The sequence below is a fragment of the Argentina anserina genome, chromosome 1 (genome assembly GCF_933775445.1).
Source record: "Argentina anserina chromosome 1, drPotAnse1.1, whole genome shotgun sequence".
NCBI classification, from domain to species: Eukaryota; Viridiplantae; Streptophyta; class Magnoliopsida; order Rosales; family Rosaceae; genus Argentina; species Argentina anserina.
In genome coordinates this window covers 1,084,791-1,098,733 of record NC_065872.1, presented here as the reverse complement: position 1 = coordinate 1,098,733, position 13,943 = coordinate 1,084,791, and the positions used below count along the sequence as shown (strand labels likewise).

At 38.2% G+C, this 13,943-nt stretch overlaps 3 protein-coding genes across 4 annotated transcripts; 1 reads left to right on the top strand and 2 right to left on the bottom strand.

Annotated features, from left to right (window-relative positions):
- The first annotated feature begins 2,054 nt into the window (after nucleotides 1-2,054).
- Nucleotides 2,055-3,705, top strand: LOC126792628 (F-box/LRR-repeat protein 25-like). Its single transcript, XM_050519064.1, is given in 4 exon segments — nucleotides 2,055-2,503; nucleotides 2,803-2,883; nucleotides 2,886-3,502; nucleotides 3,504-3,705. Coding segments are annotated over 4 exon segments (951 nt in total). The 5' UTR covers nucleotides 2,055-2,452.
- Nucleotides 3,706-4,153: 448 nt separating this feature from the next.
- LOC126791078 (uncharacterized) lies at nucleotides 4,154-6,273 on the bottom strand. The gene is made up of 3 exons (XM_050517485.1): nucleotides 5,753-6,273; nucleotides 5,303-5,487; nucleotides 4,154-4,767 (listed from the first exon to the last, which is right to left on the bottom strand). Exons 1-3 carry the CDS (start codon nucleotides 6,168-6,170, stop codon nucleotides 4,282-4,284), a joined length of 1,089 nt encoding a protein of 362 aa, XP_050373442.1. The 5' UTR covers nucleotides 6,171-6,273; the 3' UTR covers nucleotides 4,154-4,281.
- A 668-nt stretch (nucleotides 6,274-6,941) lies between these two features.
- Nucleotides 6,942-11,995, bottom strand: LOC126804967 (putative clathrin assembly protein At5g35200). Of its 2 annotated transcripts, none has more exons than XM_050532041.1 (16): nucleotides 11,882-11,995; nucleotides 11,249-11,355; nucleotides 11,087-11,156; nucleotides 10,895-10,992; nucleotides 10,508-10,649; nucleotides 10,334-10,434; nucleotides 9,923-10,006; nucleotides 9,640-9,690; nucleotides 9,474-9,539; nucleotides 9,324-9,389; nucleotides 9,136-9,216; nucleotides 8,972-9,046; nucleotides 8,381-8,518; nucleotides 8,195-8,270; nucleotides 7,947-8,050; nucleotides 6,942-7,743 (listed from the first exon to the last, which is right to left on the bottom strand). In XM_050532041.1, exons 2-16 carry the CDS (start codon nucleotides 11,348-11,350, stop codon nucleotides 7,381-7,383), a joined length of 1,617 nt encoding a protein of 538 aa, XP_050387998.1. In that variant the 5' UTR covers nucleotides 11,351-11,355; nucleotides 11,882-11,995; the 3' UTR covers nucleotides 6,942-7,380. The 2 variants fall into 2 exon arrangements, with proteins under 2 accessions (XP_050387998.1, XP_050387999.1); XM_050532042.1 differs by having other exon boundaries at nucleotides 11,249-11,359; nucleotides 11,883-11,930.
- Between the last annotated feature and the right edge of the window lie 1,948 nt (nucleotides 11,996-13,943).

The window sequence follows — 13,943 nt, the reverse complement described above, 5'->3', positions numbered from 1 at the left end:
CCGTCTCACGCCGGCGCTGCAACTCTGGCTGGCACAGACAGGAGCACCGGGAGGAGAGGAGTGCAGATGTGTTGGTCGGCACCGTCGTTGAGCGTCGCCAGTGGCCGGAATTGCCGAAACTGCACCGTACAGACAGTGCGGACGTCCGTAGTTAAAATTTTTTATATATATATATATACACACACATGACCCTTCTAATGAGGGATTACTTTTTTTGGTTTAAAAAATGAATAGCTCATTCACCAACTTTTCGATTACATTTTCACATCTCCACCGTTCATTTTTTATAGTCTAATGTGTAAATCACCTCTGTAAAAATTCAGCCAAAATGGAAGTGTTTAAGGCATTCAAAACTAGAAATTAAACTTATAAACATGAACGGTTCATGTTTAACATATTTGGTGTGTTCATTGCTTTCACCAAGTTTGATACATTAACGATCACCATTTTGACGGAAACTGTACAGAGGTAATCTACACATTAGACTCTAAAAATTGAACGATGGAGATGTGAAAATGTAATCGAAAAGTTGGTGAACGAGCTATCCCTTTTTTGAACTAAAAAAAGGATCCTTCATTGGAATAACCATATATATATATATATATATATATATAGTCCCTATCCAAAGTGAAGTTCCAATTTTGGCACACTTTTCGGTCAAATATTTTCACCATAAGCGATTCAATATTTAGGTATATTATTTAAGATCATCTCTACAAAATTTTATCTAATTCGAACATCGTTAAGGTATTGAAATTAGATCAAATCAATGAGTGAATTAAAACTGTTCAACGTGAACCGTTCGTGTAAATCTCAATTTTGAAAACTCAAACCATTGTCAAATTGGATGAAACTTTGTAGAGATGATCTTGAATAGTATACTTAAATATTAAATCTCTTATGGTGAAAAAATTTGACCGAAAAGTGTGACAAAATTGAAACTTCACTCTCTAATTTCAGAGTGAAGCTTCACTCTGGATAATGACTGTATATATATATATATATATATATATATTATTGGTTGCGGAGGTCCGCACCAATGGTTTTGGTGCGGATTTCTATTTTTTCACCACTTTTCGATCAAATTTTCTTATCTCTACCGTCTAGTATCTAGATAATATTGTGTAGATCATCTCTGCAAAATTGCAGCCAATTTGGTAATCTTTAAGGCTCTCAAAATTGTGTTTTTCTGTTAAAAATATGAACGGTTAATGTTTGACAGAATTTAGTCTATCCATTTGTTTTTCGATTTTAAGGGCCTTAATGATCACCAAATGGACTTAAATTTTGCAGAGATAATCTACATAATATTATTTAGATACGGGTGGAAATGAAGAAATCTGATCGAAAAGTGGTGAAAAAATAGAAATCCGCACCAAAACCATTGATGCAGACCTCTTTATTTGAGAAAAATCATATATATTTTTTATTTATTTTGAATGGAGGGCTAGTGCGATTACCCTCGAGTCTTAATTAATGAAACTGTCAAATACAAGGGGGAACGTAAAGCATGAATCCCTTATTACAAAGACTTGAAATAATATCAGATATTCATACAAACAAGTACCAAACAACTAACAAAGAATATTACTTTAATGACAACTATAGTCTATAGATATGAGACCCTAACAGTAATGAAGCAACAGTTACAAATCATAGTTATATATATGTTCTGTGTTAATTAAATCATGCAATTGCCACTGTCCTAGATATATATGATGGATCGATCCTATACATGGATCAGTGTTTGATTAACATATTACATATCCTTGATATGAAAAATACAAATTAACTAAATGCTCTCTCTATCTCTTCACGTGCCCACCATGTGGTATTATTGGCATGCAGATCAGATTCTCTCTTGTATTCCTTCTCGTCGATATGATCATACGAACCATTGTCAATTCACTCAATTGCATGATTTTAATTAACAAAGAACATAAATACATATATACATACATACAGGCGGGTTCACAGGTGGACGTCTGCATAGTACCAAAAGTGTGGATGTCGATGCTTTCACAAAGGTAAGGCCGCTGACGGTAACGCTTCTGTTGCCAAATAGAGAGCACGACCATCCCGACGACTTCACCAAGAAATAAGGGTAAAAGAGATCGAGCCGAAGGTCTGAGGAGCTAACTCACCGGAAAATTCATGCATGATCAATGTCGATTGCAAATCTGCAGCTAGTGACTCCACCGAGAAGCAGAAGCTCCAAATCATGGCCCGGGCTTTGTTTGGCAAGAGAAGAGTCGTTGCCGGCACTGGATTCCGGTGAAAGCATGAACATCCACACTTTTGGGGGGTGCGGACGTCCTCTTCTGATCGTTTATGTGTGTGTGTATATATACACAGAAACGATCACTAGGGCTTTAGTCAATGTTTTACTTTCTAGAAAAACCTCATACCCAAAACCACCTTCATTCTCCTAGAGACTAAAAACACGAAAATCATGCGTCAGATTACTGACGCTGAACCAGTTTGGAATTCTTCTGCTAGAAAGGTACACTCTATTCCAATTTTCCATTCGATGAATTGTGTTATGTGTGTTTGATTCTGTTGAATTTGAGATGTTCTGTGAATTTTTGGGGTTTAAGGTACGTAGTTCTATATATGATTCCTTTGAGAATTTTGATAGAAAAAAGGTGAATTTTGTGAAACCCTAGATAAAGAGTCCTATTATCATCTGAATGCTTCGTATCCTATCTACTTTTTGTTATTAGATATTAAGGTTAGTTATAAACAAGCTAAAACAACGTGAATTGTTTTAGATTTTAACACAGATGATATCCAGCAATGTAGTGCAACCGCATTGTCAATGATCGCATCAGTGCATTGCCAGATGATATCCTTCATCACATTGTCTCGTTATTGAGTTTGACTGTTTGAGGGAAGCTGTAAGTACAAGTGTTTTGTCTCACCGCTGGAAGAACATGTATGTTTACATGTCAAGCCTTGAATTCGATTGGTGTAAGATGCTCGCAGCCAAAAGGGTGGATAGTATCTAATGCAATACCGGGGAGTTTCGCAGGAAGAATGTGCGGTCTTTAGTAATAACAATAGATAGATTCCTAACGTGCCGTTTGGCTTCGAGGATTGTCTCCTTCAAAGTTAGTTGCTGCCTTTAAAAGGAGTATGCTCTTAATATTGGTGACCGGATTGATTGTGCCGTCAAAAAGGGTGTTGAAAATCTTGATCTAGCCTTTACGTGTGAATTTGATGACCTATCTGAACGATTTAGTGAAAGGATCAGCTATTATGAGTTTCCAATTCTTCACCTTGTGAAGGGTAAAGAATCCAAATTAAGGCATATTGTATTGCGCTCATGCTTTCTGGGGGTATATTTTCATGATCGATTCAGCACACTCTCCACTCTTGTGTTTTATGATGTGCATTTTGTTGGACAAGCTGATCCACTCATGTTTTGTTCTTGTGTGAAGCTTCAGTCTTTGACATTGCATTCGTGTTTCGGATTAGAAAGATTAAGCATTTCACTCGATCATGCTAGTAGTGAAAAAATGCCTAGGTTTAAGAGGAATTGAGCTTAGTGCTCCAAATCTTCCAAACTTTTATTGTCAAGCCAATTTCATTGATATCTCATGAATAAAAGTTCCTAATGTAGTGGAAGTTTATGTTTCAGTTATCAGAATCAATGTGATGAATACTTTTGCTCAGCTAGAGAAAAATCTTCCTAACAAGTACTAAAGGGAACACTTATATAGTTGCTTTCTTCTTATGTGAAATCCCTCGTCTTTTCTCATCTTTGGTGAAAGGGGTTGATTAGAATTCAGCCAGGCTTATAGAAATCCTGAGTCGGGCCTCCTAGGAGTTTTACCTCTGATTTGGAAACTTCATTGATCCTTCGATGCAGTTCATCAATGTTGTTGTTGACATCGATTTCTATTATAAACTTATCTTGCTCTGCATCATATGTTGTTGATGAACTTCGTGCATTCTTGTTGTGTAGGGAACGTTTTCGATTCTGTTATCTACATTTTGAGGGCAGCTAGGCGTTTCTTATAACATAGTGTTTGTGTAAACTGAAGCTTTTGAGGTGTTCCCTAATCGTTATCATATATCGGTGGACTTCTGGTCCTTAATACATCTCTCAAAAGCACATACTAATAAAAGTGGAGTTCATTCACAAAGTAGCTTATGTAATTATTGTAATATATGCATTTTTCTTCCAGGCAATTACAGAATAGCACTCAACACCAGAATAACAATGAAAAAGAACAAGAAACTCTACAATTAGTGGGCAAAGCAGCAGCCAAATTTTCTCTAATCAGACTTATCTACAGTGAGCCAGTCACTCGACTCTTCACCTTCTGAATCTTTCTCTCTCGACGTAAAATTCCTTTGATGGCCACCACCAAACACTGAACTGCTATTCAGCCGAACCCAGTCATTTGATCCCCTTACAGCCTGAGCTGGTCTTAGGCCTGATGATCTACAGGAAGTGTCAGTCCCCTCCTCGTCTAGATCGCTGAATGAGATATCATAATCTTGTTCAAGTTTCTTTGGGTCATCCACAAAAGTTCCAGAACTAATACTAGCCTCTTCTGACCACTGCTCAGTGCTATCTTCATCGTCGATTCTTAACCTTTCCACTGTATTTACAATCTCTGTTTTTAAAGACGAGATTTCCTCACCTTGTGTCTTCTCAACCTGGCTGTCCTTTTCAGTTGAATCAAGAGTTGACTCCTCAGATACATGTGTGTTCTTCTTTTGAAGCTTGTGCAAAAGTACATCTCTTGCTTCAACAATCTGCAAAGGAAGAAATTTTTCTTTCAACAGGATGTGTGTTACTTTTATTGTTGGAAGCTACAAAGAATTGAACAAATAAAAACTTAAAGTGAACCTAGCACTACATTGGTCAGACTCAAGTCACAGAAGCATGTAACAGAAATCAATACAGCTCTGATTTCCATGACAAAGTAAGACACTAATAGCTGTTTTCTCTATCTCAAATCTCCTTAACCAGATGCTAGAACTTGTAGAACGAAAGATAAAACACTGCTGAAAATGAGAAGCAACGGAAAGTCCATGGGCTATAACAACCGACAAGGTTGCCGCACAAGAGCAGCAGGTGATATAGGTTATGCAAAATGATGCCCAATGTCGAGCTCTCACATGCAGTAATAATCGCTATTGTGGAACCTTACACAAAAATAACTCACATACGGCAACATCCACCCATGGACGCACTGCTATTGAACAAAAAGTGATCTCCAGCATCTCGGAAACAAACTTAATCAAAGGCTTTTTATCTTGAATAAACCGAGACTAGCAAGATACTTGCCTTGGGGGTCGACAGAAGCTCAAAATCATCTGCATTGAGTCTTGGAAGCAGCAACAGGAAATAGATCATCCAGAATTGCTCCTCACTCATCGCACTGCAAACTCGGTCTCTTAAACTCGCAAACTCCGGAACCAATTGTTCAACACTAAAGGCATGCTCTCTCTGAGCACTAGACATGTTAAAATCTACAATCAAACAAGCTCAGAATCAATCACCACAACATTGTAGCCCCAAAAAAGTCTTGTTCAACTGGAATTAGCAAGCTCATCGTCTTGAATTAGAATTGGTCTAATTTCTATAACAGATTCAAAGATGCAATCAACTCTAGCTCTTAAACCAACTTCAAGAACAATTAAACTAAATAGGAAAACCAAAACTGCAATCAAACTTTGAAAGATGAACTCTACAGTCTTCAGCTACAGAAATAGAGTTGTTCTTGAGAAACTTTACCGCGGTGGTCCAGTGGTATAGGGAAGCCGGTCCAACAGTCCGGAAGCTTCGAAATCTCAGCGACGAAGCCGAGAATCTCATCGGTGATTCCCGGCGCAGAACCGCCGCAGTCGTCGTCCGAAGCTCCGTTGCGAGCCGGAAGCAAGGTCGAGGCCAATTTGGATATTCCGGCGACGGAGAGAAGCGAGAGACCGGCCTTGAAGCTCCCGCCTAATTCCGCGAGGTCGTTTCGGACTCCCACGAGCGCCGGCGACGGCGGAGGATAATCGGAGGAGAGAGGGGGCTCGGAGGAGGATGAGGACGGCGGAGGAGGAGCGAGGAAGGTGGCGACGCCGCGGAGTTGGCGGGTGAGGGTTTGGGAGAGAAACGACGCGTCGTTTTCAGCGTCGGGTTGGAGAGAGGCAAAGAGCCAAGACATATTTGTTTGGTGGATTCTGTTTTGCTTTGTAATTGTGAGCACTTCAACAACGACATAATGAAATGTGAAGATTGAAGAAGAAGAAGAAGAGTGTGTGCTTCATTTTTATTTTTTTATTTTTTTTATTTTTTTTGCTTTGCTTAAGAGGAAGCTACTGGGTTTAGTTAAGAGCCAAAAGAGGACGTGAGGTTGACACATAACTGCATTAGCTATGGCGGCAAATTGATGTATACCTAATGTGATGAACATTTTCTTTAATAAAAAAAACAAATTTTGATTTTCAATTCCCTTCGAAAATTCGATATTCGATGGAGTCCGAGGAATGATTCCGACGGACTTGTGAAGCTCGGGTGTGTTATTGTGAAGAGATGTTGCATCTCAATGTGTCAAAACATCAGAATGCTCAATTTGATTGCGGCAGAGAGAGTTACCATTCCGGGACTTTGGAGCTATTTTGGTACGCTCATCTTCAAAATGAGTGTTTTATACAAGCCGTGATTCATGCGACCTCCTATTTCCGCATCCTCCCTACTTGTAGTCTAACATACTTCCTCTAGATCAACTCCTGGATCACAAAAAGCTCAACTTATTTTCAAATTGTCATATTATTCTAGTGTTTAGAATGTGTTACAAATATATAGTTCACAAAATACCGACAAATTTTCTTTCGAGAATGAAATAGGTAAATACGTGATTGTGAAAAATGCACAACCTACGGTCTATGCTTACCCAAAGTATAAAGGAAGGGAGATAAAAGTAACTCATAAGGGATGAAGGGTAGTGCTGCGCACGAACCAAATTTAGTGTCATCACATCTCATTTTACACAACTGTTTATCAACAATCACGAATTACAAATCATTTCTATCAATTATATAGATCCTTTAACAGGACCAGAGGGGAGGAATGGAAAAAAAACGGGAAAAGAATGAAAGAAAAATAGAGAGGAATCCATGCTTGATCCTCAACAATGAAAAAGCAGGATAAAAGAATTTTCATGTAGTCCGAACAAGATGATATGTTGATAGCTCAAAGTCCTCCCTCCCACTACTTATTAACAAAGAATATCAATCCTAGCTAACTACTGCACATATGTAACATATGGTACATGTCTGGTCTGCGGCTCCGAGTTTGTGATGCATCTAAAACCGACTTTTCTCATGTTCCCTTCTTTCCCGTATATGGTAAGTGTGTTTCCTTGGGCATACCATCTACAAAAGGCCCGTGTATGGATTGTATGCTTGGACAGGCACACCTGCTCCGTAGGGGTGGGCCGGCGCTCCATGAGGATTCCCAAAAGGATTCATTGACTGTGGTTGTTGTTGGCCCATCATCATCATCTGCTGTTGTTGATACATGAAGGCCTGTTGCTGCTGGTTGGCCATTGCTGCCATCTGTACAGAGGGCGGCGCAGCCACTGTGTTGGATGCGTAAAAGGGATCATGAAGTGGTTGTTGCATCATGCCACCATTCATGGGAGCCTGCTCCCATGGATTGTAGCTTACATTCTGATTGTTTCTTCTTATTGCATCATCGTATAGACTGTCTAGTGTAAGCAAGTCTAACCCTCCCGCCTTCAATCAACAGATAAAATCATCAATAGTGTTCTTGGTGGAAATAAGGAGAATAATGAAAAGTAACAGAAAGAAAGAATAGAAGCAAATCATCCGTGTTAAAAGGAAACTGACTATTTCTTTTTTGAAAACAAGGAAACTGACTATTAATTGCAATAGAAAGTGAACACTAAGATTCAGGGGAACTAGGAAGATAGGTATACCAATTTGCTAGCCGCTGTAGCACTCTCATTTGAGCTTGGGGCTGTAACAAGTGCCAATTCCCAACCTGTTCCATTTGCTTGAGGTTGAGCCGAAGGTTGATCAGCTGCAACTTTAGTTACTTTAGATACGTACTGAGGGTCTGTTTTTTTTAATCTAATATGAACACAAGAAGCTTCATGCATAGTTATTGAATGACTTACAAGAATATATTTATTACATATCATGCAGAGACAGACAGAATACTTACAAACTGGAACAATAGCTAAAGCCATGGCATTCTTCTCATCTAATGCTGCAGTATCTGGAACAGGATCATTCAAACCCTGGAAACAAAAGAAAGCCTACCAATTTAGATTTTAAAAACTTATAATTGAAGACTACTAGTCTACATTTTAAGAAAGAATGACATAAAAAGGATTATTTTGAGAACTACCAGCAAATCAGGTGGTTCAACTACAGGTTCTACCACTTTCACTGCTTCAGGAGGAGGTGGTGAAGGTGGACATTCCTCCTCTTCTTGGTTCTTTTTGTACTCTATGGTCAAGATTTCCTTGGGGGCAGAAACAATCACCTGTCAAATTAAAGATTGAAGAAGGAACTGTCAGAAGCTGTATCTATAAACAGAAAACCATTATTACCATGGAAAATGAAGACAAGACAATGAAAAGGAAATATGACAAACTCAAATATCAGGACTGTAGGTACCAGAACATTTCACATAAGATATAACCTTCAAATTCATTAAGAAACAATATAAAAATGCAAATGAATACACTATTAATTATAAAATTAACATCCATACTTCCCATAACCTACACACTATATTTGTTATGAACTGACAAATACTTTAGTAGATTCACATGATTGCATAGCAAAATTTTACAGGTGCTGCACTAGTTCCAAAAAGCATAGTTTTGATCTATCCTTTTCCGATAGACTTGAATTATCCACTTTTCCTGACTGGGAAGAATATTGACCTGTTGTCTTCCAATTTAACAAGCTCAAAGGAAGAGAATTTTCTTACCTCCTTGCGAACTGTTGAGACGCGGGGAGCTTCTTTGACATACTCTTCCATGGCTTGTAAAAATGATGCAGGGGGCTACATTACAAACACATTATTACCTCAACATGAATACTTGCAAGGAATGCAATATGTTGTGATAGGCATTGCAAAGTAGAAAAGTCAACCTGCTCAATCTTTATAAACTTTTCTCCCCGCCCAATATCGAGATTCTTACATACTTCATAGAACTCAGACAATCTCTCTGCCTGAAAAGTTTAGAAAGAGTGGAAGTGTCAAAACATTATCGAACTCTACATATTAGAACAACATTATTTTATGACATTGTCAGAACAGCTATTTACTGGGAAATTACCTGCTGTCCTGCCCTCTGATATATATCCAGAGCCTTCAGAGCATCATGGCGTTGCATCTCAAAGAACTGCCGTAGTTATGATTGACAAAAGATTAGCTTACAGTGCAAACTTCTAAAGTTCTAGTCAAAGATACCAGGGCCATATCCTACCTTGTCAACCAAATTGACTGTTCCATCACTAATAGCTTGATAAATCTTGATGCTCTCTGAAGCAACCTAATTGAATTGATAGAAGCCAATTAGAATAAAAGCAATAAGTTGTGTAGTTGATATGCAAGATCTGGGGAAGTGTTCATCCATTGCAAGCTTCACCTACCATCGAAAGTGCTAACTGGATCACAAAATTATGAACTGCTGCTCCATGTGGCTGCAGAAAAGAAAACAAAAAACAAAGTTTATGCCCATGATCGACATGAATAACAATGAGAGCCTATTTCAGTTTTTCCTATTATTGAAAAGTTCAAATACTGTGGCGATAGCCACACAGCATATTTCAATCTTGGACGACTGAACATGGTGGCCAATCCCAGATTTATTTGAACACAGAGCACAATTACATGAACCCATTCATTTTGAGAGGTGGAATAAGAAAAATTTACCTGGCAACCAAGAACACGAAAAAGAAGCTGTTGTAGAGCAGGCAAATGCTCAAGTAATTCAACAGTGTCCAAATCCTTGGTCCTCTGCACCACAATGTTTAGGATAAGTCAGCAGAAACATCTTTTAATAAGAATGACAGGCTATTTCAAGAGATTGAGTGCAAAATTGAGAAACAGTATGTCGCTTTTCACAATGCCTATAGATAGACAATCTGGAACTCATATTTGCAGTGTCAAAGTAACAGTAAAGCTTAATGAGAGAAAAGTGATCAACTGAACTCAGAAATTTCAAACAGTTCTGAAATAGCAAAGTAGCATTTTGAGATGAAAGTGCTTATAGAACAAAGTCATAGATTGAAATCTAGTTAGAAGCTAAAAGAAAACGGGTAACGGGAGAAGAAAATTTCTTACTGGGCGATCCGTCTCAACATCATATTTCAACACACGACAACACTCCAATCTCTCCTCCAAATACAAAGCATAAGTACGGATCCAGGCTGAATAATCCCAAGCTGCAAAGTGAAATGGTCAGCCTATGATAAAAGAAGTATTACACTAGAGTGTGTCAGAGGGACTGGGAGGTACCATTTGGACTGGAGTCGTCTTTGAAATGAGACAAGTTAAGCATATGGTTTCTACTTCTACCATAATTCATGAGTTCTTCATGAAAGGTGGGGTCCACTTCCCTCAAAGCACGATGAATAACAACTAGAGTTTTCAATGCAACCTGAACACCAACAAATAACTAATTACTCGAATTTCAACCAAAACAAGCATATTATAAGATGATATAACAGAAGCACTGATCACTGAAACTCTGATGGATGAGTATTCGAGCCAAGGAATGCTCATCACGTACACTAAATATTAACCCACCAAATCAAATCTAGTGTCTCTTCTTCTAGTTTTTCTTCTATCTTTTGACTAATCAAGTTTGGGTAAGAATTTCAAAAAAGTACAGAATGTACTTACCGCCCAGTTATGCGTCTTCGCTAGCCTCCTAGCAAGACCATGGATGCAATATGCAACATCAGCCCGAGGTCTCGTTGCACAAACAGCAGAGAAAATAGCTTCAAAAGGAAACACTCTACATCAGTTCAGATAGTCCAACTCCTTCTTCGACAATATGCATTCCATCTTGATAGAGAGAGAGAGAGAACCTACCTCTGATGTACTTCTCCTTGGCGGGACGCTCCACATGATTGGTTGCCTTGACTATCGCAATGTCCAGCTCCTGCAAACATCCAATTGCACAATTACGAAAAATCGGATCCATCACAACCCGAAATAAGCCATCCAAAATCACACCAGAATAACTTTCAATACCTTGTAATCACTATTGACTTTCGCCAACGAAACTGTGGTGGTGTCCTTGAGGGATCCAAGTACTTTTCGTATGCTCTTCTGAGTACCACCCCCTCCTGCCATTCTCTCTCCAACATTCAAAACCAAAAAACAAACTCAGCCTGGCTTCACAAAATCCTCCATCAATCGAAATCAAACCTCTCGAAAACCAAAACTCATCACAACACTAAACACAGACTCAAGCAAATCAAATATAAACCCTAACTCTACCAAAATCCAGATCCATCGAGCTCATAACGAATTCACCGACTACACACTTAAACACTTCAGAATCACAATCCAAACCACACCTGCTATACTAAACCAAATCAAAAGCTCACAAAAAACGAAGAGCTCAGCTTTCAGCAAAACCTCAGGAGATCAGCTCCGCCTGTACAGAATCATCAAAACGAAGCCGAATTGCATAACAGAAAAGCTCGAATTTCGCAGATTGAAGCAACACAAAGAAGAAGCAGCTAGAATATGAAACGGTTAAAGATCTTTTGAGCTCATGAAATTCACGCGGTTTAGTAGTTGAAGCAGCTCAGCCACCGTAACGGAACAAAGCAGAGATAAATAGAGAGAGAGAGAGAGAGATCGGAGAGGTTGACTGACCTGAAAACGCCGATTGAGGAAGAGAGAGAGAGAGAGAGAAAGTGCGAAGGAGATTTCTAGAGAGAGAAATTCTTCTTGAGTTTTAGAGAGAGAGAGAGATGACCAGAAAAAAATGAGTTCGGTAAGGTTGGCCCGTCGGCGCCTACGACTATTACTTTTTATTTAAACAAAATTCGATTTTTCTTTTTAATTTTTAATTATTTTAATTTTGAATTTTCCGACCTGTCAAAGATGGATAGAGAATTCGGCTTTCCTTTTTGTAAGACCTTGGGGATTGTTAATATGTCACGCGCTTCTTTGGTGCGCTTTTTTATACTCTTTTGCTTTAATTAGGGGTGGGCATAAAAAACGGAAATCTTGTCCGGAATTCATCCCGAAATTTATAGAGAAGGGATGAGATGGAGGTCTAAAAACGTTCGTTCCGTCCCGATCCCGTCTCGTTTCATAATAGTGGGATGGGACGTGGGACAAATAATTTTTATCCCGCTTCATCCCGTCTCGTCCCACCTTTAATAAAAACTTAAAAATTCTTATATATTTGTATCAAAATGAATATAATTTATATTCTTAATAACTCCAAAATTATATTAACTCAAATAATAATAGTACATTATAATATTTTGAACATAAAATGTATTTTTTTTGTTAAAATTTCATTATTAAATGTTACTTCGTTAAAGAAAAAGTAAAAATATAGGTTTTTATTTAACTTCATATGAAGGTGAGATTTGTCTCGTCCCGTCCCGATCTCGTCCCGTCCCAACCGGGATTAATCCCGAGTGTGATGCATTCTTAAAAACCTCTGTCCCGTCCCGATTCAAAAGAGTGGGACGGGACGTGGGATGAGCCTCGTCTCGTTCCATCCCGTTCCGTGCCCACCCCTAGCTTTAATCACGCCACGTTTTTACTTTTGGTTAATTTCTCCTCTTTAGTAATTTACGGTCTTTTATTACTCTTTAATGTAATTGATTAGTTGATCACAATTGATTGATGAATCTGATTTTAGGTAATGCCGCGGTGGTTTTCCGATCTAAATCTTATCCGGGATGTTATTTGGTGAATGATGATGACAATGCGCTTGCATTCATTTTGAATTTTAACAAATGACAACGTCTTATATCGATTAGCACCTAAAATTTTAGAAAGCCGATGATAATTGTCTGATGATAGATTTGAAGAGTGAAATTGCTCAATCACAATTTAAATTACTTACCGAATTATTATGAATAAGGATAAAGGTTCTCTGATTTCACTAGAATCATGGTAATAATTGCAATGTTTTCAAAGGATAGTAGAATGTGACTTATGAGTTGGGTCTAGATGGATGGCTGGCATGAAACTTATGACCGGAGATGTTACAGAGGAGTGTCGGTAGTGGATCTACTTTTCTGGAATATAGCAACAAGCTTTACTTTATTATTACTCATAATATTAAACACAGATGAGTATAAAGTTATGGTCCAAAGAACAAGAATTAGAGAAGTTGCTTAGAAACAAGAAAAGCTTATAAGGCCAGCTGAGCTTATTAGCTAATGCCAATGCTGATTTGACACCCAGGCTTCTTTTAACTTTCCCTTAATTTGGCCTGATTTTCTTTAATTGATGTGTGTGATTAGTAATTAGATTAGGGATCCAATCTTTAAGCTCAATTATCTTCATCCAAATCTCCTGCAAATTTAATCTGATTTTCTTAAATTCCGGCCATTATTATTGCCCATGATTCCTTTTACTTTGGAAGAACATATTTATTTTTCATCTCTTTGGTTCTGCATCTCTGAAAAGCCTAGCAAATAATTGGAACAAGCACTCATTTATACTTTTCAAATAATGGAATACAATAATTGACAAATCACCAAGATAAAAAAGTACGCAGCCAAAAAAGAGTCAAAATTGCTAAATTATGCCATTTGGAACACACATAAACTATGGCATAAAGTTTACCTATGTGATTAGCCCTAAACCATATGAAACCAACAAACTATAGAACAAAGGTGGCATTTTCTCATTTTCCAACTCTGAGAAAAGTACAAGCACCATATGAACCAACATGCAATTATTATTT

Excerpts from the sequence above, each read along its gene's own strand:
- LOC126791078 (XM_050517485.1), bottom strand. The coding sequence starts at position 6,170 with ATGTCTTGGCTCTTTGCCTCTCTCCAACCCGACGCTGAAAACGACGCG. Across the intron at positions 5,488-5,752 it reads TATACCACTGGACCACCGCG|ATTTTAACATGTCTAGTGCT; the intron begins GTAAAGTTTCTC and ends GTTTGATTGTAG. Across the intron at positions 4,768-5,302 it reads AGCTTCTGTCGACCCCCAAG|ATTGTTGAAGCAAGAGATGT; the intron begins GCAAGTATCTTG and ends CTTCCTTTGCAG.
- LOC126804967 (XM_050532041.1), bottom strand. The coding sequence starts at position 11,350 with ATGGCAGGAGGGGGTGGTACTCAGAAGAGCATACGAAAAGTACTTGGA. Across the intron at positions 10,650-10,894 it reads CGAAGACGCATAACTGGGCG|GTTGCATTGAAAACTCTAGT; the intron begins GTAAGTACATTC and ends GTTGGTGTTCAG. Across the intron at positions 9,047-9,135 it reads AGTTTATAAAGATTGAGCAG|CCCCCTGCATCATTTTTACA; the intron begins GTTGACTTTTCT and ends TTTGTAATGTAG.